Source organism: Haliotis cracherodii, unplaced genomic scaffold, assembly GCF_022045235.1.
Source record: "Haliotis cracherodii isolate W230 unplaced genomic scaffold, xgHalCrac1.p SCAF_1, whole genome shotgun sequence".
Classification (NCBI taxonomy): Eukaryota; Metazoa; Mollusca; class Gastropoda; order Lepetellida; family Haliotidae; genus Haliotis; species Haliotis cracherodii.
This window is the reverse complement of record NW_027266264.1, coordinates 22,473,954-22,499,293: the sequence shown is the minus strand read 5'-3', so window position 1 is coordinate 22,499,293 and position 25,340 is coordinate 22,473,954. Positions and strand designations below refer to the sequence as shown.

Sequence of the window (25,340 nt, the reverse complement as noted above, 5' to 3'; positions counted from 1 at the left end):
AGTGATAAATTGTATCCCTGCCTACATTCAGCCAATCAAGGGAGACTACTCCTGTGGAACTAACTCAACTCCAAAGATGTCCATTGGAAGTTACAACACAATCATCAGTTTCTACAAAATTTATTGACAATCCATAATAAATACGCTCAGTCATTCAGATTCACACACACAACCAATGATGGATAGACTTTATACACATGCTATGAAAAATGGTATACACTCTAATATGGTAGAGTATTCATTGAGCACCAGGACCATGCAGTGCCTCGTAGTCAGTGACGGTGGGACTGCTACAACCAACTGGTGAACTCGGCCACTAAACCCACTGCAGGCATAGGGGGCACCACCTACACACAGCATTCAACTGGGATAAATACTGGCACCTTTAACATTTTTCGGTTTATTGATTCAACAGACCATAAAAAGCCACATCACCAAGAATAGACTAACAATATGTGTAGTTGAAATATTTTTGGCTTGAGCTTTTGCTGGATACGAAAATTAAAACATTACAACTTAATTACAACTCAATTAAAAGTATGGTAACTACTAACTCCTCAAATCATAGTTCATCAAATGCACTACAGTTCTGTTGTAATAACAAAGCCCTCTCTGAGATAAACACATATTAATGCTACTTTAAAAATATAAAACTACCTGCTCTAAAACAGTACACATATATGTGCACACACATCTTGCCATGAACTGACCAACTTATGAAAATGACTTATCAAATTAAACAGACGAAGCAAAAACATTTAAACATTTTACTTTATAAAGTTTGACTTTGATAAACATTAGATGCATGAAAATACTACTGATCCTTGTCTAACAGGTTCAATGTAGGAATGACCTGTCCTTGGGACCTGAATGCACCAATTAACGAAGTCCTGGCAGTTCTCCCACAGCAATAGTAAACACAGTACACTTGTAGAGTACGTATTTCCATATTCCCAGTACGTCTGAAGGCAAGACTACGTGGGCCATATATAGAGAATCTCACCCAAGTGTCTTTTGATATCAAATATATCAACACAAGTTGATAAATGTGGAAAAATTCCGAGGCTTGCCGAGGATTTTTGCCACTTTTATCAATGAGTGTTGATATATTTGATATCAAAAGACACGAGGGTGAGATTTTATTTATCATTCAACATCATTCTTCCGACTTTTTCAATTTGTAGACAGTAATTAGCAGTGTCTTCAGAGTAAAAAGTACTGCTAACAGCTTCAGTAGCAGAGCCATTAGTGATGTCATTTGATTGTGACGTCATGGTAACCAGTGACGTCACAATGGTCTGCAAAGCATTGTGATGTAATTTCATCGCAGCGATATCTACAGTGTAGATATCGCTTGATCTAATCCAAGCGATATCTCCTGTGGGAGCCAGTTTTGGATAATAAATCTGTGTTAACAAATTGTGTGTCTGTTACCTTGGTTTCAGAACAGTTGTTCATATTTGCATAGATAAATAGATGACACTGTACACAGCTACAAATGAGGCACTGAAAGGGAAACATACTGTCTGGATCAGATTTGAAGTAATAGTGAACACATCTCTTGATCTCCATGGCAATCACATTGAGCTCCTAGTCTACAAGAAAGGCTACTGCAAGAAATGTTGATCACAAACAAAAGGTGGAACAAGAGACTGGTGTATAATCCACTGAGAGGTACCATGTATCCATGCCTAACTCAAGGGCTTCATATATTAACTTCTATAAAAAATATTTAACATGACAAAAATCTGATGAGCAAAATATACCATGAAACCATGCTACCACATAGCACTGATTAGTAAGAAATGCATGTCCTTGATAAGAGTAGTCACGATAGGTAGCCCAACATAAATAAATCATGGCATGTTCCAATTGATTTACCTATTAATAAATAATGAAGTGAATGAATACAATATTCCAGAATATCTAACATAATAAATATAAATATGCTTTATTTATGAAGTACATTTTCAATAATATTCACATAGGTTATACCTATCTACATCAAGATGTGTTGTATTATATCGGTCAGTTTTCTCATATTACTTGTGTATGCTAACATACAATGAAATCATAAATGGTGTAAGAATGATGTATCGACAACTGATAACAATACTGCAGTACATCTGTACACACAGTAAGAAGTATGGGACAAATCCTGAATTTCTTGGCACATTTTTGATTCATGCTACAATATTTACACTCGGTATAATAACAGCAAAAGCTGAACAGCTGGGTACCCCTGTCACTGCAGGCAACTGTACACGCCTTGCTGAAAGTGTTGGTACCAAGACTCCCCATGGTGAAGTTGTCGTGTGTTGTGAAGTTGGGAGACCTATTCCACATCCAACTTGTTAACTTGTTTCAAATCATCTCAGTAGCACACTAACATATGGTCACATATATTGCACATGCTATTTGTCTTGAAGCAAATCAAACTTTCTTAGAACATGACTGTTTGTTTCGCCACAAGATCAACACTGTTTCAGCCTTGTTTCCTAGACAGGCCATCGACTGATATATTGACATCTTGTGAGTCAATTGAACAGTTGCACCATTGAAGAAAATATTGTTAATTTGTGTCACCAAAAATGAAACTATTTTCCAATTCAATTTTGCTCGTCAGCAGGCCCAGGTTGATGTTTACCAAAGAATTGTGTTCTTCTAAATATACTGAGACAAAGCTGAGTTCAATATATGTCACAAGCACAATACCCATCCCCTGACCCTCCAGTGTGGATGCAGCATCACAGGAACGGCACTTTCCTCAAAGGCCGCTACTCTGGGAACACCAGGAAACTTCAGTTTAACCATCTTTCCTCTGCTGATGAGACACGCTGTACAGACGTCTGCCCTTCTCAGTCCTCCTCCTCCTCCTCCAGTGTTTCTACGGAGGCCTTGGGTTTGATGAGACCATGCTCCTCTGCCAAATCCAGTGCCTCCTTCGCACACTTTGTGGCGGCCTCCCGCTGGGGATCTTTCAACATTGTGATAGCCATCAACACTTCGAAGTCCTGGGAAGCTACAATCTTCTCAGCGGTGTCCCGGTCGACCATCATGTTTTTGAGGATGTGGCAGCCCCGGTGTTGGAGTTGGACGTCTTCCTCCACAGCCAGTCCCTGGATGATCTCGTACCACCCTTTAACCTGCAACAATCATTTTACACAATAATGTACTTGTTTTGTGTCAAACGTTTGGTTTGTTCATTGAGATTGGATACTGTTGAATGATAACAGATTAGTCAGAAGACAGATTTTTAGATGATGCTTAGTAAGAAAGAACCGTAAGGCCACTTCTGAAGTACCTACCTCTATTATCTTCTTGGCTATTGAGGGCAGTGATGAGATCATGGCAATGGCGCCGGCGGCTGCCAGTCTCAGCTCTAGGTCTTCCTCCCCACAGAACAACACCATCAGCTTGACACGGTCATTCTCCCCCTCATACAGCTTGATAACCTGAGACAAGATGTCAGTCAATACTAGTTACACTTTCACCTGATTTGTGCACTGCATACAGGACCACGTGCCACACCCACTAGATCACACTAGACGGTCTGCTTCAACTACTGGTAGTTCTACTTGTAGCACAGCCAGACATTCTACTTTCTTCTGCTGGTACTACACAGGTAATAACATAGCAGTATATTACTGTACTATACTTATCCCCAAAACTATTCTTACACAATTATACTACTACTACTACTACTACATGTACTACTACTACTACATGTACTACTACTACATGTACTACTACTACTACTACATGTACTACTACTACTACTACTACATGTACTACTACTACTACTACTACTACTACATGTACTACTTCTACTACATGTACTACTACTACTACTACATGTACTACTACTACTACTACTACTACATGTACTACTTCTACTACATGTACTACTACTACTACTACTACTACTACATGTACTACTACTACTACATGTACTACTACTACTACTACTACTACATGTACTACTACTACTACTACTACTACTACTACATGTACTACTTCTACTACATGTACTACTACTACTACTACTACTACTACATGTACTACTACTACTACTACATGTACTACTACTACTACATGTACTACTACTACATGTACTACTACTACTACTACATGTACTACTACTACTACATGTACTACTACTACTACTACATGTACTACTACTACTACTACATGTACTACTACTACTACTACTACTTCTACATGTACTACTACTACATGTACTACTACTACTACATGTACTACTACTACTACATGTACTACTACTACTACTACTAACCTTCTCATTCATGACCAAGTTGCACATGCACTGCGTGGCTGCGCGCCTCAACATCTCATGTTCCTCGTACATGTAATTATCTATGGCGGGGATTCCCTTTTCGGATACAATGCGATTTCTGTAAGACAAAAAGGTTGGTATCATCATAATCATCATCACTTGGTAACTAATACCAATATTTCAGGAACACAACATTTCGTGCAAGTGTTTCCTGTCCTTCACTAACACATGGTAGAAGTCTGTTACACAACATCTTATCCACATTTCCTGCAAGTTCAAGATCACATTTGCAGGGTTTTTTTTATATTTCTAGGTGTCATTTTCATATTCTGATTTTTTCATTTTGTCTGTACACTGCCCTAAAAACTGATTGACTTTTAAGTCTAAAGGCCTGTGGGGATTAAAGGGTGTAAGTGGTACCCAGTAACCTATGCTTGTCATAGGAGGCATCTGAATTGTATCTGGTGGCCAGACTCGGTAACTAGGTTGACTGGGTGCCATCATACCCTAGACCCATGAAGATCCCGGGTAGAATAGGTCTTCAGCAACCCATGCTTGCCGTAAAAGGTGACTATGCTTGTTGTAAGAGGCGACTAACGGGATCGGGTGGTCAGGCTCGTTGACTTGGTTGACGCATGTCATTGTATCCCAATTGCATGGATCAATGCTCATGATGTCATACCCCAATAGGGATGTTGCTCATGATAGCACTGGATTGTATGGTCCAGACTTGATTATGTACAAGCTCCATGATATAGCCGCTATATTGCGAACTGTCACATTTAACAACATTCACTCACACTGTTCGATGATAAACTGAAGCTCTGAACACAACCATCTTTACTGACTGAAGCATGCCACTTGTCCTGATTACTATCACTCTGCATGGTAGCATCACAATCATTAGCCAATAGGTCACTTGATGCATTGAAGCCCATGTCATACAAACTTGTTCCTGTCTGTATTTGCATTGCGTTACTCTTACGTTTGTTTGTTGTCTAAAGCCAAATATTCCATCTAAATGATGACAGTCTGCACATAATCAAATCTGGACAAGATAATCCCTGGATTGTTTATTGTCGGGAATCTTATTTTCAGTGTATGTGTGGATTGCTTGAGTGGTTTGCATCCTACTCCTGCTGACAACATGTAGAGTGAATGTGAGTGAGTGAGTGAGTGAGTGAGTGATTGAGTGAGTGAGTGATTGAGTGAGTGAGTTGGGTTTAACGCAGCTTTTAACAGTATTGCAGTTATATCACGGCGTGTCAGCTTAATGTGGGAGGAAAGCCCGAAGTGATGCAGGTCTCAGACGTTTACCAATTCGGTGAAACCCACGAACACGGGTATGGTGCTGACAAACCTAGAAACATAATAGGGGCGAACCGGGATTCGAACCCACAATCATAGGTTTCTGGCGTGCCCAAGGGACGCAACTCTCCACAGCGAATCGCGGCGCCTTAGACGACTGGGCCATACATAGGGATTTCTATTCCCTCAGGAAATATAACTGAGATAAAAAAGATACACAAAGTTGGAAATCTGATTAAATAAAAACTTTCTCTCACCTGACGGAATCACTGACCGAGGCAAGGTTAGTGAGAGCCATAAGTGCTTCGAAATTCTGCAGCCCAGACCTTTCCACTTGAAGCAAGCTGATCAATGGCCGGACAATCTCATACATCTGTAACAATGTTAATGATATCACAATCATGGATTCTTGAAAGGAGTTAAACAATTCCTCTCTCAAGATATGGATGTACATAACATATATAATCAATCACGTCCTCTTTTCATGCCTATTACAGCATAGTTGTTTGTTTGTTCTTTAACGCCGTACTCAGCAATATTCCAACTATATGACAGCGGGGTGTAAATAATCGAGTCTGGACCAGGCAATCCAGTGTTTGCCATCATGAGCATCGATCTATGCATCAACCAAGTCAGCGTGCCTGACCACCTGATCCTGTTAGTCGCATCTTATGACAAGCATGGGTTGCTGAAGACTTATTCTAACCCAGAATCTTCACGGGACATACCAGCATGTAGTATACATGCTACAGAGTATGGTATACAGTCAAGATATCAAAATCAGGTTTATGAATTACAGCTACATTTCTACCACATCTTCTTTATAATGGACATATTATTTATTTATTGAGAAACTCTTGTGGTCTATCTAACTTAGGTGAGGAGAAATGGGATTTAACATCATGTTCAAGATTACTGCTCTTATATATAGTAACATGCATGCATGTGTGTGTGTGGCTGCTGGTACAAGTCAAGACTAAAGCTGGTTTTAGAGTGCTAGCCCACTGAGAGTCCATGTCACTGTTAAACATGGATACCCCACTGAGACAGTATGCTGACTCCAAGCTGACCAGTCCTTATTTTATCCTCTTATTGTTGAGCGCCAGGCATGGTAACAACAAGTACCATATTTATTAATCTATTACTGTATGACGCAGTCGGGGATGGAACCACAACCTTCCTCTCTCTGGGCAGATGCACCATCCACTCGTCCACGGAGGCAACCTCTCTTAAAGTAAGACGTACCGGGTCCACATCACCACATTTAGAAGAACAATACAAAATGTGACCTCCACACAATATATGGAAGTTTGGCTAGTTACGTGACCAGCATTCCTAAACAGACAAAGCCTGACATTCCTACATGCTTCTGGGTATGTGCCCACTTACCCTCTGGCCTGGGAAGGCTACTTCCGGGTTCATTGTCACAGCAATCTTGGCGAGAGCATGTGCCGCTAGTACCTCCCCAATGTCCGTGCTCTGCAGGGAAAGCGGTAGCAGTACCTGGCAACATCCAAAATAATTACAACACTGCATTAAATCAGTTGGTTGTCACTGCCTGGTAATGTGACTCAAAATAATAGGACCATCTAAATACCTAAATACTACCTAAAAATACCTCTTGAGGTATGATTAAGGGCTTTATTGAGATGATTTTCCAAACCTATGTACCAACTAGCAAATCTTGACCAGACAAACAAGCATTTGACTGGTACTGGAGACCTACCCTTGAATCCCTGAATCCCCTATAAGGAACTGGAGACCTTCCCTTGAATCCCCCCATAAGGAACTGGAGACCTTCCCTTGAATCCCCCCATAAGGAACTGGAGACCTTCCCTTGAATCCCCCCATAAGGAACTGGAGACCTTCCCTTGAATCCCCCCATAAGGAACTGGAGACCTTCCCTTGAATCCCCCCATAAGGAACTGGAGACCTTCCCTTGAATCCCTGAATCCCCCATAAGGAACTGGAGACCTACCCTTGAATCCCCCCATAAGGAACTGGAGACCTTCCCTTGAATCCCTTGAATCCCCCCATAAGGAACTGGAGACCTTCCCTTGAATCCCCCCATAAGGAACTGGAGACCTTCCCTTGAATCCCTGAATCCCCCCATAAGGAACTGGAGACCTACCCTTGAATCCCTGAATCCCCCCATAAGGAACTGGAGACCTTCCCTTGAATCCCTGAATCCCCCCATAAGGAACTGGAGACCTACCCTTGAATCCCTGAATCCCCCCATAAGGAACTGGAGACCTTCCCTTGAATCCCTGAATCCCCCATAAGGAACTGGAGACCTACCCTTGAATCCCCCCATAAGGAACTGGAGACCTTCCCTTGAATCCCCCCATAAGGAACTGGAGACCTTCCCTTGAATCCCCCCATAAGGAACTGGAGACCTTCCCTTGAATCCCCCCATAAGGAACTGGAGACCTACCCTTGAATCCCTGAATCCCCCCATAAGGAACTGGAGACCTTCCCTTGAATCCCTGAATCCCCCCATAAGAAACTGGAGACCTACCCTTGAATCCCTCCATAAGGAACTGGAGACCTTCCCTTGAATCCCTTGAATCCCCCCATAAGGAACTGGAGACCTTCCCTTGAATCCCCCCTTAAGGAACTGGAGACCTTCCCTTGAATCCCTGAATCCCCCCATAAGGAACTGGAGACCTTCCCTTGAATCCCCTCTATCACTTTACATACTTCTGAGTCACACCCACCTTGGCCCCTCCCTGCTGCACAATGAGACCACGCAGGTTCTCCTCTGTGGCAATGCTCAGGAACACTCTGCAAAAGAAAAGATACAGCTTGTAAGTATTTCACAAATATAAATAGGTCTAAGGCACTTATTTCTGGTTGACATTGATCACATTTTGTTAAGACACAGCTACACTTCTCCGATAGGCCTACCTGGCGATGAGCTCCTTGCTGTTTTTGCTCTCCGTGGTCGACAGCGCCACCAGGGCGTTCACAGCGCCGGCCTTCGCCAGCTTCTGGATCCGAGACTGGATAAACTCCATCTTGTCCTGCAAGTATGCCACATATTATGTATGTTTCTTTGTTGTTTAATGCTGCACGCAGAGATATTCGAGCTGTGTGAGAGTGAACTGTAAATAATTGAATCTGGACCAGTTTGTCCAGTGATTGATGCTGAGGGTTTAGAGGTGAGGTGAGGTGAAATGGGGTTTGACATCGTGTCCAAGATTATTGCACTTATATAGCGACGTGCATGTACGTGTATGTGTTTGTGTGGCTGCTTGTACTAGTCCGGACTGATGCCAATTTATAGTGCTAGCTCACTGAGATACCATGCCGCAGTTTAACATGAATACCCTACTCAGACACAGTATACTGACTCCGAGCTGACCAGTTCTTGTTTTAGCCCCTTAATGCCGAGCGCCAGACAGGGTAACAACAAATACCATCTTTTAATGTCTTTTGGTATGACGTTGCCGGGGATCGAACCTGGGCCTTCTGCTCTCCGGGTGGACGCTCTACCACTAGACCACGGAGGCGGTCCTGAGGGTTTAGAAGGTTAGTGGATATGCATGCCGAAGTGTCACTTTCATCAATCAGCTAACGACTAAAAAAAAATCACAACATGGATCGAACAAAACATGGAGTTCTTGGACCAGTGAACCATTTCAGTGTGTTTGCTGTCCATGTGACATTCTTATGCAGCTGTTGCTACTTATTACAGTACTTCTTGACAACATCAATGTCAGGATCAGTACCATTATATCCCAACAAAGTTACTCAATCTCTAACTGCAGCAGAACATGGATATAACGAACTACAAGGGACCGGAGACAGTTCGTTATATAGTCTGTTTGTTATATACGTTTTCGCTCGGAAACATCAGCAACCTTGGATAAATACACATAATTTGTTTTACAGACAAGATTAGTCCAATTACAGGTAAGATTAACATTAAGCAAGATAAACAAGGTTGACTCGTCACCGCTGAATGTGTAGAATCCCTGCTGATTGCGTATAGCCAATTGTAACACCTGACACTGAACGAGATTTCTCCATTCGCTATACACGTCACTAATTAGTGGTATTTGGGCTTTTTGGGGATCAGATATCAGTTCGCTATATATGTTAGTTCGCTGTAGAGAGTTCTTTATGTTCGTAAATTGTATATGATAATCCATGTTTGTTATATCCGTGTTCTACTGTATTACAAGGAACAGCAACTTTTCAGCAAGATGCTAATAAAAATATTAATACGTAAATTGCTAAAAAGTCAAATCAAACTTTCATAGAACAATTCCACAAACCTTTTCATGTTCTTCAGGAACATGTTGCTTGGAGAACTTGGCTAGCTCAATGAGTTCTGGCATGATGTCCTGCTTGTCGTAGCTGTTGGTGAGGTTCACCATGATAGTGATGGCCGCATACGCCACATTCTTCTCTTTACTCTGAAGACATAGTCAATATGTCATCAACATGACTAAAGATGCTCTTGTTTGGAATGGTTTCTACATCAACACAAGCAACATATGCAAGTTCATCATCAACAAGGGGGCAGTTACAAGTTCAAAACATTAATTTCTAATAAAGATTAATCGTAATCAAGTATCCGTACATGAATCTCTTGGCATAACATTATCTTGTTTGGCAGGTGGGGAAGATAATGCTAAATGCTTTCAAAGGGATGGGCACTGGTTACAGAATATGCAATACATTTAATCAGTAATCACACATTAACAGTTTCTAATAATTGTATTATTTTAGTATCATCTAGCATGCATAGTTATTGAACCCTGTTTACGTTGTTTGTTTCTTTGTTGTTTAAAGCCGCACTCAGCAATATTCCAGCTATATGATGGCGATCTGTAAATAATCAAGTCTGGACCAGACAATCCAGTCATTGATATCATGAGCATCGATCTACGCAATTGGGATACGATGTCATTAATCAACCAAGTCAGTGAGCCTGACAAACTAATCCCGTTAGTCACCTCTTACGACAAGCAGTCCCCTTTTACGGCAAGCATAGGTTGCTGAAGACCTATTCTACCCTGGATCTTCACGGGTCTTTATGTAACAAGACTGTTCAGAATTACCTTAGCTATGTCAAAGATGGACTTGAGGGCTTCGGCATCATCTATCAACTCCTCCTTGACATCACCATCCAGGGTGAGGTACGCCAGCCCCTCTGTGGCCCACTTCCGCAGGTCAACATCTTTAGCAGGGTTGGTCAAGAATCTAGAGAATACACCAACACCACATTCATACATACAGCTGTCATGGTAATCTGAAATAATTCATTAGAACAGTCCTGCGTTGTCTTCTATATATGCTTACTATCTATGTCAAGTTGTGCAATTTGAGGATACATATTCTAATTATTGATAATCAAAATTGTGTTGATCGATAAAAAAATCTGGTTATTGGAAATCAGTTTCAAGCTACATAAATTCAAGAAATGAAATTGTACAATGAAGAGGCAAACAACAATCATGGATGCTTCCCTGTGGAATGGATGACTTACTTTCTGCACGACTTGGCCAGTGACAAGCTGGATCCATCAGCCATTGGCTTAGCACTGGCATCGCTGCCATGGAAACTGCCTAGCTTACAAAGACCCTGTGAAAGAAAGCCCACCATGAAATATCTAGCATCCCAGATGTTGAAGGCCAACAGCATAAACATCTTCAAACACAAATACTGATGCACAAAGATTCATTCTTTCAAGGGCATGTGCTAATCCGAGTCCCTGGGCTGTCATGTGACTGGTCATGCCAAAATTTTTGACTCTATAAGTGAATGAGTGAGTGAGTCGGGTTTATCGTCGCTTGGAACAGCATGTCAGTTATATAACCTTGACATGGTGCATGTCAAGAAACATATACATGATAATAGGTTTCTGGCACAGGCTTGGTGTCCAGGACCCACTTGCACAAAGTGATCTTAGCGCTAAGACTATTGTAAGCCAATGTTAAAGTATGGGAGTTACGATCATCTTAGCGCTAAGATTGCTTTGTGTAAGTGGTCCCAGCAACCATATCTAGTTGTATAAAGCTATAAACCATCATCAACCAAGCTTATTGACCTGATGTAAATATTCTTACAGGCTTCTGTCTAGTCACAGATTTGTAATAGTTATGTAAGGTCTGCAGAGACCTGGCTTGTAAATCTTCAGGCTAACACCCCAAGTTTTACAGACTCGGGCACTTCGGCCAGATTTCACAATGTCAACAAAAACCTAGGAGTTGTGTTTTATCCGACTTATGAACCTTCGAAACAGCATTTATCAATATTTGTTTATCATAAAAGTAAGCTACGACAACCTAAAGAAATACTTGTAAAATATATCTGGACAGGGAATATCAACTTCCTGAGACTATAAAAGTCCAGTTTCAACCATTGCCGAAATTAGGCTGGAATTATGGAGTTAAATTTTGGCTGGACTAACGAGTCTATGCACAGCCCAATCAAAATCACTTAACGAAATCAACATCCGATTTGTAAACTGCCATGTTGATATTGGTCAATTGTGTACAGACAACTTAGCGTGAACAGATATTTCCAAATCTTTTCATGTTTATGATCAAGGTTATTATGATTTGATGCACTTTGCACCCGTTTTATTTCGGAATAGATCTTGATTATCGATCAAATTGTCTTGACTGGGCGCCGCCATATAGTCTGGAGCAAACGCAAGTGACATGAGAGGTGAAATCTGATTGGTCAATAGGAGGGACAGGGAAGGGACATAACTCGTAATAGCCACCGGTGGCACTACGATCGAGACCACAAATTCTAGCTTAACTCCCTTCCCTTGTCAGTTAACTCCCTTGCCTCAGGAAGATCGGTAATATACACTAAAACCAGTACTTGAGCAATGGTTAGAGTGCCTGTATATTGATCAGGAAGTTGTGGGTGCGATTCTCATCATGCATAATTAAAAAGTTTCAATTCTTGTCTTTGATTTTGGAGCATAGGACATTTAAAACACTAAGTGCAGACTTTATCTGCTACTCCACTCATCAGGTCTAACAAGGAAACAGTAAAACCTCATACATGGGATGAGTGAGTGAGTGAGTTTGGTTTTGCGCCGCCTTTAGCAATATTCCAGCAATATCATGGCGGGGGCCACCAGAAATGAGCTTCACACATTGTACCCATGTCGGGAATCAAGCCCGGGTCTTCAGCGTGACGAGCTAACGCTTTATTCACTAGGCTACCCATCCGCCCCCATACATGGGATGAGGTCTTACTAGGAAAAGTAAAACTTCATACCCGGGATGAGGTCTTACAAGGAAAAAGAAAAACCTCATACTTGGGATGAGGTCTTACTAGGAAAATGTGAAACCTCCTGAGAGGTTATTATGAAAAAACAAGTGACATCCAAACCAATAGTCAATATCCAGTTTATAATTAAAGATGCTAACTGGAAGGTTCTTACCACAAGCGCTCGGACTCGGATGTGATCGTCGGCAGACTGGTACAGACCCTTCAGAATGGGCACAGCATCTTTCAGGATGCCAGAACATCGCTCCTTCTTTGAGGCGGAATTAACTATAGCTTCAACTGCAACCCTCTGTGATCAAACAATATAAATTATATGATTACATTTTCTATCTAACACGCAGTTGCTGGCCCACAACACTGAACAATGAAGATAGCACAGTGACATATATATGGATTTAATTGGGATTTAAAAGTAATTATTGCCCCTGGGCAGCAATTTGGGAAAAATAATTATTTTATTCAAAATTATTTTCTTAAAATTGAGAAGTATATATTAACATTTAAGAACTGACTGTTTGTTTGACCCTCACTCTGTGAATGTTCATACTCCAATGAACTCATACAAAGTAAAAGTCAATTCTTATAATCTTTTACATCACTTTTTTTTACAATTTTATTTAGTATGTGTGACTTCATGTTTATACTGACAGCCATACAACAACCAGCTGAATGAATGTAGTTCTTCATTAGGAGAGGTGACAAGAGTGTATGTATGCCCATATTATTCTACGGTATCTTTTGTATTTTGTTTACAACAAACATCTTCAAATAATATCATTATAACATGAGAAAGGTCTGTAAAAACTATCTCTGTGAGTGAGTGAGTGAGAATGGTTTTACGCCGCTTTTAACAATATTACAGCAATATCACGGCGGGGGACACCAGAAATGGGCTTCAAACAATCGAACCCGGGTCGTTGGCGTGACGAGCGAACGCTTTAACCACTAGGCTACCAGACCGCCCCACTACCTCTGTCAGTCAGTCACAGTAACAGCACGTCGTAATACATTAACATCAAGTACTAGACGTCAAAATGGCCGACATGATAAATATGACGGCAGAAATTTCCAAAGTTGTAAATGAACCTGTGGTGATGACAAGAGTCAGTCATCACTAATCAATTGGTCAGGACTTTAGTGCAGAAATAAAGACTGACTGACTAATAACTACGACTGTCTCACCTGATGCAGCCTGCTCTCACTGTTGGCCAGGGCAAACATAATCTGTGTGACTCCCTGTGTGCCCAGGATCAAGTTGCCCACTTCAAATGGACCCTGAAATCAGGACAACACTGCTACTCCAACCAACTGGCCATATGATAATTCATATTCAAAATGGGAAACTCTTCAATAATAATACAAATGATTAAAATCTAGCCTGTTCAGTAATGCCTGAAATTTACTTTCAAAATAAACATATTGGTGTACATTTTTGTTGACAAAAATTCTGCTTAAAAACATGTGTTGATGTGTGTCTGGTTTACCTGTAGCAAGGGGGAACATGTTTTGATGTGTGTCTGGTTTACCTGTAGCAAGGGGGAACATGTGTTGATGTGTGTCTGGTTTACCTGTAGCAAGGGGGAACATGTTTTGATGTGTGTCTGGTTTACCTGTAGCAAGGGGGAACATGTGTTGATGTGTGTCAGGTTTACCTGTAGCAAGGGGAAACATGTGTTGATGTGTGTCAGGTTTACCTGGAGCAAGGGGGAACATGTGTTGATGTGTGTCTGGTTTACCTGTAGCAGGGGGAACATGTGTTGATGTGTGTCAGGTTTACCTGTAGCAGGGGGGAACATGTGTTGATGTGTGTCTGGTTTACCTGTAGCAAGGGGGAACATGTGTTGATGTGTGTCAGGTTTACCTGTAGCAAGGGGGAACATGTGTTGATGTGTGTCTGGTTTACCTGTAGCAAGGGGGAACATGTGTTGATGTGTGTCTGGTTTACCTGTAGCAAGGGGGAACATGTGTTGATGTGTGTCTGGTTTACCTGTAGCAGGGTGGAGATTCCCTCGATGGCCTCCACCTTTGACTCCATGTCTTCTTCACTGAACAGATCCCTGAAAGTTACCAGATAGTTTCAACGTATTAAAATCCTCAAACTTAATACAGAATACTTCACAGATGCCTGTTTCTCAAATCTAGTATCTTTATTATATTTTTTAATCCTCAGGATACTTTACAGCTTCTTCAGATGATAGTAATATGTAGAATGAATGACTGTCAATTTGATCCTGAATGTGTCTGAACTAATCAAGATCCTCTGTGAAATAACCAAGTACATGAGCTTCTGATTGATGCCAGCAGTCCAGTGAGAGACTCCTCGGGTCTTGGGCTGGGACGGGTAACTCGGGTACTCGGGTTGGATGGGTACTGAGAAAGACCTGGGTACCCACAGAACAACCCGGACCCGCGGTTATTCATGTGATTTATTGTTTAAGGACAAACATTATCTAGAACTCCATGGTTACATTACAAGTCACACAAGTCTGACTTTGCACCCATTCCTTCTGACCTTTATAGGTTTGAATAAGGATAAAACTTCAGTCAACTTCAGTCTATGCATGACCAGATCGTTTAAATAGTATGTGTATCTCAATACAAATAAGTAAATTTTCCAGGGCTACAGTCAAACTATTCCCAATCGGACATTTTGTACTCAATTCTTGAGACCTACAGCAAGTACAGGGTAGAGTCGAGTAATAGGGGGTTGGGTGTCCGGGTAGTAAATTTGGACTCGTCCCAGCCCTACTCTGGTCATATGCAACTCGTCCACATCTCATTTCCGAAGAGTGGTTTATATAATATACTCAGCATCATTCTTGAAGGGACACCTAGGGACATAGGGTGACAAATCATGAATATATGACAACAACTTCTTTGATAGGCATTCAGAAGTTGGAGTACTAAGAAAGGATAAGAGTTTATGGATGAACAACTTCTTTATTACAATTAAGAGCGATGTTTCGGTGTAGGTTCTCACACCTTGCTTGATAACGGTGTTAGAACCTACACCGAAACGTTGCTCTTAATTGTAATAAAGAAGTTGTTCATCCATAAATTCTTATCCTTACTTACATATGACAACAAGGGTTAGTAGGTTCGAGTTTGTTGACAGTGTTATCTACAGTTGAAGAACATATAAAAAATGACCATAAAACAAACGACCAAAAAAACAAACGACCATAAAAAACAAACGTGTGCAAGATTGAAGGTAATGGAAAAAGGTACCCGAAACACTCCTGGCTGCAACCAGTGGCTTAGCCCATGCATGTAAACTACAAGACAAGTAACAGTCAATGTGGGTATAATTAGGTTCATTCCAGATGTAGCTAAACTGCACTCTTGGAAGTTGAAAATGTGATGTTTTTTTTAATATAATATAATCTGTGTGATGCGTCAATAATGATGCTGAGTATATAACCAGAATTGGAGAGAAGACAACTAGTCCTTCTAGATTTTCACTATTCTAGGATGAACAGATCAGTGGCACTGTCTAACCTTGGTTCCATATTAGCTCAAGTAATCTGCAGCTTCATTTACCCGTGAGAACAATCAGCCTCCTTTCAGAAACATTTAGAAATTTTGGGTCGTGTGTTTTAACTCCATCACCTTAGCCTGGGGACATTCTGAAGATTTAGGACCGCCTCCGTGGTCTAGTGGTAAAGCGTCCGCCCGGAGAGCAGAAGGTCCGGGGTTAGATCCCCGGCCGCGTAATACCAAAAGATGTTTAAAGATGGTACTTGTTGTTACCCTGCCTGATACTCAGCATTAAGGGGCTAAAACAAGGACTGGTCGGCTCGGAGTCAGTATACTGTGTCTGAGTGGGGTATTCATGTTAAACTGCGGCATGATATCTCAGTGGGCTAGCAGTATAAATCGACATCAGTCCGGGCTAGTACAAGCAGCCACACAAACACATACATGTACATGCACGTCGCTATATAAGTGCAATAATCTTGGACGCGACGTTACACCCAATTTCACCTCACCTGAAGATTAAGATCTGAACAGGTAAGTATAACACACATACATGTAACCATGGCAACACTCTTTACAAGCATGTGAACAAATCCATGTGTCACACTCACATTTACATCCTCGCATGCACTTACTTGAAGAAATCGGTACACTGGTCCTTGAATGTGTTCCTCAACTGGTCACTGCTGAGGTCATCATATATCTTGGACAGGGCCACGGAGGCATGCATGCGAGTGTTCTCAGTGACAGGAAGTGTATGATACTCCTTCACAGTGCCGGCCACTGTCAGGAGCTTTTCAACACCTGGGAGAAGTAGGGAATTGATCATCAATGATGTATTATACACTGAAGTAGAGTGAGTGCATGGTGGGGATAGTACTACTGTCAACAGAATGTCAGATATATCACTGCCTCCAAATTTAATGTTGGAAAAGTGTCACAGGTTGTAGATGCTTACAGTTTTACTGAACCTAACAAGCACTGCATTGTGTGGTGCTGACAGGCCAAAGAACATAAACCCATCATAAGATGATCCTGGCTGGAAAGGGATGCAACTCTACACAGCAACACCCAAGCCACCATATGCTAATAGATTTAGGGATTTGAACCAATAATCAGCAGATCCTAGCAGGAAAGGGACATAACTCTACACAGCAACACCCAAGCCACCATATACTGATAGATTTAGGGAATCGAACCAATAATCTGCAGATCCTGATAGAAAAGGGATGCAACTCTACACAGAAACACCCATGACACCATATGCTGCTAAGGTTAGGGATTTGAACAAATAATGAGTAGATCCTGGCAGGAAAGGGACACAACTCTACACAGCTTCACCTAGGACACTATACTGTTAGAGTCAGATCCTGGCAGGAAAGGGATGTATCTCTACACAGCTTCACCTAGGACACTTTACTGTTAGAGTCAGATCCTGGCAGGAAAGGGACACAACTCTACACAGCTTCACCTAGGACACTATACTGTGAGAGTCAGATCCTGGCAGGAAAGGGATGTATCTCTACACAGCTTCACCTAGGACACTATACTGTTAGAGTCAGATCCTGGCAGGAAAGGGATGTATCTCTACACAGCTTCACCTAGGACACTATACTGTGAGAGTCAGATCCTGACAGGAAAGGGACACCACTCTACACAGCTTCACCTAGGACACTATACTGTTAGAGTCAGATCCTGGCAGGAAAGGGATACAACTCTACACAGCTTCACCTAGGACACTATACTGTTAGAGTCAGATCCTGGCAGGAAAGGGATGCATCTCTCCACAGAAACACCTAAGCCATCATGGAGTTGACTAAATGCTAGTATATGTGTAAGTAAAGACTAGATGTCAGAAACTGTAACATCATGGCCACGACATACCATCATGTTTGAGAAACTTGTTGGTCCAGTTGACTCCCTCTTTCCAGGTGACGTGTTTGATGAGTAGTTCAATGGCATTGTCTCGCCCCACTGCAGAAACCTTCCCATTGCCGACCATGTTGATCAAAAGCATGAACACTTGGTCAACAAAGCTTTCATCGTCTTCCTCTGTAAAACACACGGACGTTATGATATATTACACAATAAACACTGTTAATCACATTCCACCTATACTGAACAGCCAGCTGTATTGCCAAACTTCAAAACAGAAAGCTTTAGAACATAGACCAAATTAAAAGAACAAATAAAAAAAACTTTTCAGCTATCAAATAATACAAAAACATGCTGCCAAATCAGAATAATAAATAGTTACGAAACATCCCCCCCAACAATAATTCAGATCTTGTTAGGAAGACATAGACCAATAAGCATGAAAAATGCCAAACGAAGGGTGTGTATAAGATAGTCACCTACCAACTTTAAAATGTGGGTATCTGACACGCTCGCCTTTCTTCCGGTCAGCTTCGTACTTCTTGACTTCTTCACGGTACTTGTCCACCCCGGTGTAGTATGTGATGACGTTTCCTATCAACACTGACGAGGAGTCAGAGACTTCTGCTTGAGGAGATCCCAACATACGTAGAATCTTGGGCACTGTAACTATGTCCACAATTGCCTTGGACTGGAAAATAGCAACAGAGAAATAACAGAAATTGATAATCAACATCAGTCCCCAATACACACACTGATACATACATGTACATGGACCTAGATGCTGATACAGACATGTGCATGTACCTAGATACTGATACATACATGTACATTGACCTAGATACTGATACATACATGTACATGGACCTAGATACTGATACATACATGTACATGGACCCAGATGCTAATACATACATGTACATGGACCTAGATGCTGATACATACATGTACATGGACCTAGACACTGATACATACATGTACATGGACCTAGACACTGATACATACATGTACATGGACCTAGATACTGATACATACATGTACATGGAGCTAGACACTGATACATACATGTACATGGACCTAGATACTGATACATACATGTACATGGAGCTAGACACTGATACATACATGGATCTAGATAGGGTACAGAGGAATGCAACTCCCCTTGTCAAAACATACTAAACATTTATTCGTTTGAAATATTGAGAGGATTTTTTGTTTGTTGTTTAACGTGACACTCAGCAATATTCCTGCTATATGATGTCAGTCTGTAGATAATCGAGTCTGGACCATACAACCTAGTGATTAACATCATGAGCATCCATCTACATAATGGGGAAATGTTGACACATTCACTATTAGTAGTATTAGAGTTCAAAAGTATTAGGGGGCACAGGTGGTCCAGTCGTCTAAGGCGGTGTGATTCGCTGTGCAGAGTTGTGTCCCTTGGGCAGACCTGGAACCTATGATTGTGAGTTCGAAACCCGGTTCGCCCCGATTATGTTTCTAGGTTTGTCAGGACATATCCATGCTCTTGGGTTTCACCGAAGTCGTAAACATCTGAGACTCACTCACTCACTCACTCAAAAGTATTATGATTGTATAGTTTTTACCCTTTTCATGCTGTCTTTGCTGAGGAGGGAAAGGACCCGGATTGCGGCCTGAACAACTTCTAACTGCGCCTCCTCCAACACTGCCATCAGCTTCCTGATGCCATTCTCACGACAGATGAGTTCTGATCCCGTCTCGTCTCTGGCTAAGACAATCAGGTTGTTCAGGGCCTGCGACATATGAACATAGAAGTTGAGGATAGATGATACTACTGCTACTGCTTTTCATGAATAGCCACAATAAAATTAACGAATAGGTTTTCAATTTAAGAATACAGTTTCGTGAAATACATATGAATGTCAAACGGTTTTGGTCATGTGCTTTTGCAGTCATGTGACAGGTGTCTCGTCCAGTAGAAATGCTTCACATTAAGTAATCTTCACATTAAAATAATATTGATCGATAGGCAACACCAATTATGGAACACCAAGGATGACATTTCTAATGACTGTCCCCTTGATCCATTGGGTGGGGGGCTACTCTCATTTACTACAAAAAGTTCAAGGTCGTAAGTAGACACAACGATGAAAGTTGTGAAGATGCAAAGTTATAAAGTAGACATTGTGTATAGCTGCACAGTGCTGCAGATGCCCCGAGTAAAAAAAACAGCCATTGACCCCTTATAGTCCCGCCCTCATGTGATGTTTGACTGTTTGATAAACGGGTGATCTCGTCATCACTGAGTACGAAATGAATCTCTAAGCTATGTTTGATAAATGTCAGTGGTATATTGCCAGAGAAATCAATGGAAATAGCAATAAAAGCATGTTGTACTGGCAAGACTTCAAGAATGCTGACATTTTCATTAAAGAATACAAACACGAGACAGGGTGAAGTGTAGGGAGCTCCTAACACACACCTGTTTCCTTTTTTCAAGCTCCACTGTTTGGTCAAAAGCAAAGTTGAACATCTGTGTCACTTTTGAAACTGTGCTGTTACGGGCCTTAGTCTGAAACACAAGCATTGGGTGGCCGTTATATATTGTTCTACATTATTTCTTATTACTGTTTTATGATTCATCACGTGAAAAGAGTTTGATTGCATCTTTTGATAGCATGAACACAGAGAATTACACCCTAACTGGTGGCACCTCATCATTGATACATGATTTCAAAAAGCAATATTGATCAGCAATACAAATCTAGAATAGGCTTATTGTCCAAATTCTAATGAACTTGACAATGTTTTTATACAACAGCAGCAACAACAACAACAGCAATAACAATGACAACAACAGAAGCAGCAGCAGCAAGTTGTCCTACCCTCTCCTGGACTATTGGGTTGAGACGTTTGAATATGGGCATGACAGCTGTATTCTTGGGGTCTATCTTCATGACAATTGCAGCATCTCGGAAGGCTTCATCTAGCTTGTCCAGCATTTCATATGCCTGACAACGTCGGAATAGAGCTTTAGGATCATTGGGAGTCAGATCAAGAGCTGCAAAATCAAAACAGATGACATTTCTCACAAAACCCGGAGAACCTCATTTTTCACATGAACAAATGAATGAGACTGAGCATATGTCTTGGACTCATCCATATCACACAAATAAATTAAAAAAATATTGTTTTGTATGTGTGATAAGACTTCTTCATCAACAGCGATTGAGGCCTCTGTGTAACATGGACCCCAATTCCATGCCTGAACGTTGCATTTCCAATCAAAACAATTTTGCACCAATGACATGGTTTTCATCATGCTAATGATGTCTCACACAATTCTTCTGAAAAAGCATATTTTCGTATGGTACAGATATCCATACACTGAAAATGCATTTTAAAGAACTTAGTTTGTAATTTAGACCTCTATCACGCAAAATGGACAAATTGTGATAAAATTTAATTAAATACTATTTTTCCGTGCTGGCTTAATGTTGTGATCAACACAATAATACAAAGCAAGATACATGTACATGACATAATGGTAATAGCTAGTGATATAGCTGATCCTATACCAAGATCCTATTCCCCCCTGCTACAAACATGCCAATAATGTCACAATAAACCCATGCACACTCTAGGTATGATATTGAAATGTAAAATATGACAGATAGAAAAAAAAAAAAAAAAAAAAATTCTATTCCCAGCACAATTAACAATCCTGAAGAAATCAGGTGTTTTATAACTTTGAGTATGGTAGTATACAAATGTTGGAGCTTACATTTTGTTGCCTCATCAATAACCTTCTCATACTGCTCCTTCTTCAGATAACAAGCTGCTCTGTTCTTGTGTAGGACAGACTTTTCTGCCTCCTTCAGGGGCCCGAGTTCCAGAGCTTGTGTATAGCAGGCTAAAGCCTTGTCAATATTGCCATCCTTGAAAAGTTGGTTTCCTTCTTCTTTCAATGTTTTGGAGTCAGCCATCTAGGCAACATACAAATAAAATGCATAATTCCAAACATGTTCAATTGTTCAGTTAGTAGTTATAATGATTCTGGATGAGTGAGTTGGGTGGAACACCGTTTTGAACAGTATTCCAGTTATATCGCGGCGTGTCAGCTTAATGTGGGAGGAAAGCCCCATGTGATGCAGTTCTCAGATGTTTTCCACTTGGTGAAACACACGAGCATGGGTATGGGGCTGACAAACCTAGAAACATAATCGGGATGAATCTGGATTCATAACCACAATCATAGGTTTCTGGCAGTCAAAGGGATGCAACTCTGCACAGCGAATTCCACCCATATCCCTGACCCTAGATGAACATTAACCATAGTAACTGTAGTGTTGTACAGCTAGTAAGTCATTGTAGATTCTTATTTTCATGTAAAATGCTTTTGTTTGTGGTTTCGCATCGATATACCTCAACGAAATAACAGCTACTGAACTGTTTAAATAGTGTATACTACCTGCCATGTTTACAGGAAACCTGGCAATAACTTCAAACTTTCTAAACACATTCTGTTCTGAGGTGTACCAACTATTTCATAGGTTTAGCTGTGGTTGCCACCTCTGCATGTATTTGCAAACAAATACTTAAATGCCATGATAAACATCATACAACCAATGTTTTGACCATGCTTTGTGTTAAAGTATACATACCGATATCATGAATAGAGGAATTAATTTTCAGATTTAACGACATATCATATTTTGCTCATATATCGTATTTATGAGACTTTTCAATACACAGATGCTGAGTAAATAAACGAGTGGGCCATAATAAATTACATGTAAGTTTTTGGGTCACATCAAGTTATTGTGGGCATCTAGAAACGTGTATTATGGTAATCATGATCACTGCCACTCTTCCCCACAAGCCCTTATAATTTTTTAAGGAACAACACCTAAATAGGATAATGGATTTCTGAGACTCCTGTCATATCAATTGATCGAGAAATATTTTAGCAACTACAAAACGGTATTTGGTCTTCTCACACTATAATTAGCGCATATGTAGATATGGACTATTCAACATAAATGAAAGAGTTTCTACTGAAACTTGGGGAGTGGAAGATGACATGATCCTGACGAGTTAAAAATGAATGAAACTATTGAAAGGACTCATCGGCTAATTGTTACAACTGGAGTCTACATCAAACGTGTATCAGCGGTATAAACTCGTGTCTCGCATATTAATATAGACATATAGATTTAATATACCCCATACACAAGGTAATAAATCATAACCTTACCTCAAGTAACTGCATTCAGACCTGCCCACGAGCACCTGTGTTCTTGAAGCGGAAGTAAATGTTTTCCGATCTTTCCGCCGAGAGAGTTCTTATAACTATTCTTAGAATATTCCAGAAAAATCTCAGCCACTCAATGATTCTCAGCAAAATATAAATCAGGTGGAAAGCCTCAGTCAGTGTGATTTCACAACACTAATGCTACCTTGTGAATGATGAATAACTTTTCAGACATTAAAATAATGTCACCCATAAGGGGGCATAACTCTAATGTGTCCTCTTGACTGGACATTTTCCAAATATGGTAACGGTAATTTGATATGTTAGACATCTGCTAGCGGAGGGCGTTCGTAACCTGACACTCTCAAGTAGATATTAACATTTTATTGTGTATCGAATTTCAGATATTCTTATATCACCTACTGCATGCTGACCTTTTTTCCTTTGATTGAATAATAAATTAGGAGCTTGGCATTTCTTAATGGAATTTTACTATTTCTTTTGCTTAAATTAGGTATGAATTTAAACATTCAGAAAAGAGAACAGGGTTATTTGTTTCAGGAAAAGGAAAAAAATCATTTTAAATTCATAGATAGATGAAGGAATTGAGAAGTTTGTATTGTTAGATCGTAATACCAAACAAACAGATATGTAACTCAAGAAAATCAATTCGGACTATTCAAATATTGTCTGCTAAAGATGAACAAAATTTTCCACATTTAATTTTGGAATAGAAGATTAGTACCATTAGTACAAAACATTTCTACTAATCGGTGTAAAAATACCAAATAGACTGGACTCATGGGAGTAATAATATAGTGAATACCCACAGAAAAACTATCAATACTCAATTTGAATGATAGCCTATAAGTAAATATTCAATACCGCTGAAAATATTATCTGGAGACCTGTAGAATCATCTGAGAATGTAGTGTCACCAGAATGCATATTGTCATGATTACGTTCAACCCTCTTTTGTCCTTCATAAATAAATCTGTTCTTAAAAATGTATGTAAATAAATCTATCTACGAAGAACGACGCTCCCTGGTAAATAATGGCGGGGAATGAAAAGGAATATATCGTCCTTGACTACATGTACTTCTGACTTTGGGGGAATGAAAGTGGACGTATATTGCACGTGTACATCCAGTTTGTTAATATTGTTCCAACCAAGGGAATCTTTGTTGTGTCATATTATAAAGTCAATACAACAATGAACTTGACCATTTGTAACTAAATTTAAAGGTTGTGTCTTTTTAGACTGTGTATATTTGGATATGATGAGTCGTATGCCACACACCATGTCGTTCCTGAAAATATACAATATTCCATGTTGGAATGTAGATAAAAATGAAACAAACACGAAATGGTTATTCAATGCAGATGTATTTCATACGGACACCATAGTTTTGTGTTTGGAACTCCAAGTTTGCAGTGTTTCGGCGACTGTTTTTAGCCAAGTAACGTTTTTAAAACGTGTGTAATTTTGTGGTCACATCCAGTTTTCAAGTGTTTTCTTTTATTTGCCCGGCAGTTTATTTTGTATAAACGAACGCAAAATCGCTTTAAAGTATTAGCTATTCTGTCAAATATTTACAATTCAAAACGATTACTAAGATATCATTAATAAGGCTGTATTTGAATTCATGGGGAGTAAAAACACGGACTCAGTATCTATTGGATTGTGAATTAGGTAATGACAGATGTCAGCGTGATTACGTGTGTTGCCAGCTGGGGACCCGGATGTGGTTTCATGCCAGGTGCTCATTATACCCAGTGGGAGGTATTTGTCACGTGATTCTACTAGACAGACGACTCACGATCAAGTATATCGATGTATCATATTCAAAAAGACAAATCAGGACAGCCATCGTTCTTAAAAA

At 40.4% G+C, this 25,340-nt stretch overlaps 1 protein-coding gene across 1 annotated transcript; it reads right to left on the bottom strand.

Moving 5' to 3' along the window:
• Positions 1-113: 113 nt before the first annotated feature.
• On the bottom strand, positions 114-23,694 carry LOC139474507 (protein unc-45 homolog B-like). The gene is made up of 21 exons (XM_071257559.1): positions 23,460-23,694; positions 21,987-22,188; positions 21,088-21,263; positions 20,685-20,774; positions 19,828-19,995; positions 18,701-18,908; positions 18,227-18,394; positions 16,978-17,146; positions 14,853-14,922; positions 14,048-14,140; positions 13,020-13,154; positions 11,103-11,197; positions 10,675-10,816; positions 9,886-10,026; positions 8,513-8,628; positions 8,323-8,389; positions 6,995-7,108; positions 5,863-5,978; positions 4,298-4,415; positions 3,309-3,455; positions 114-3,146 (listed from the first exon to the last, which is right to left on the bottom strand). Exons 1-21 carry the CDS (start codon positions 23,472-23,474, stop codon positions 2,859-2,861), a joined length of 2,838 nt encoding a protein of 945 aa, XP_071113660.1. The 5' UTR covers positions 23,475-23,694; the 3' UTR covers positions 114-2,858.
• Positions 23,695-25,340: the final 1,646 nt, after the last annotated feature.

Coding starts and splice junctions, on each gene's coding strand:
- LOC139474507 (XM_071257559.1), bottom strand. Junction 21,264..21,986: donor TATTGATGAGGCAACAAAAT/GTAAGCTCCAAC, acceptor TTGATTTTGCAG/CTCTTGATCTGACTCCCAAT. Junction 14,141..14,852: donor GAATCTCCACCCTGCTACAG/GTAAACCAGACA, acceptor TCCTGATTTCAG/GGTCCATTTGAAGTGGGCAA.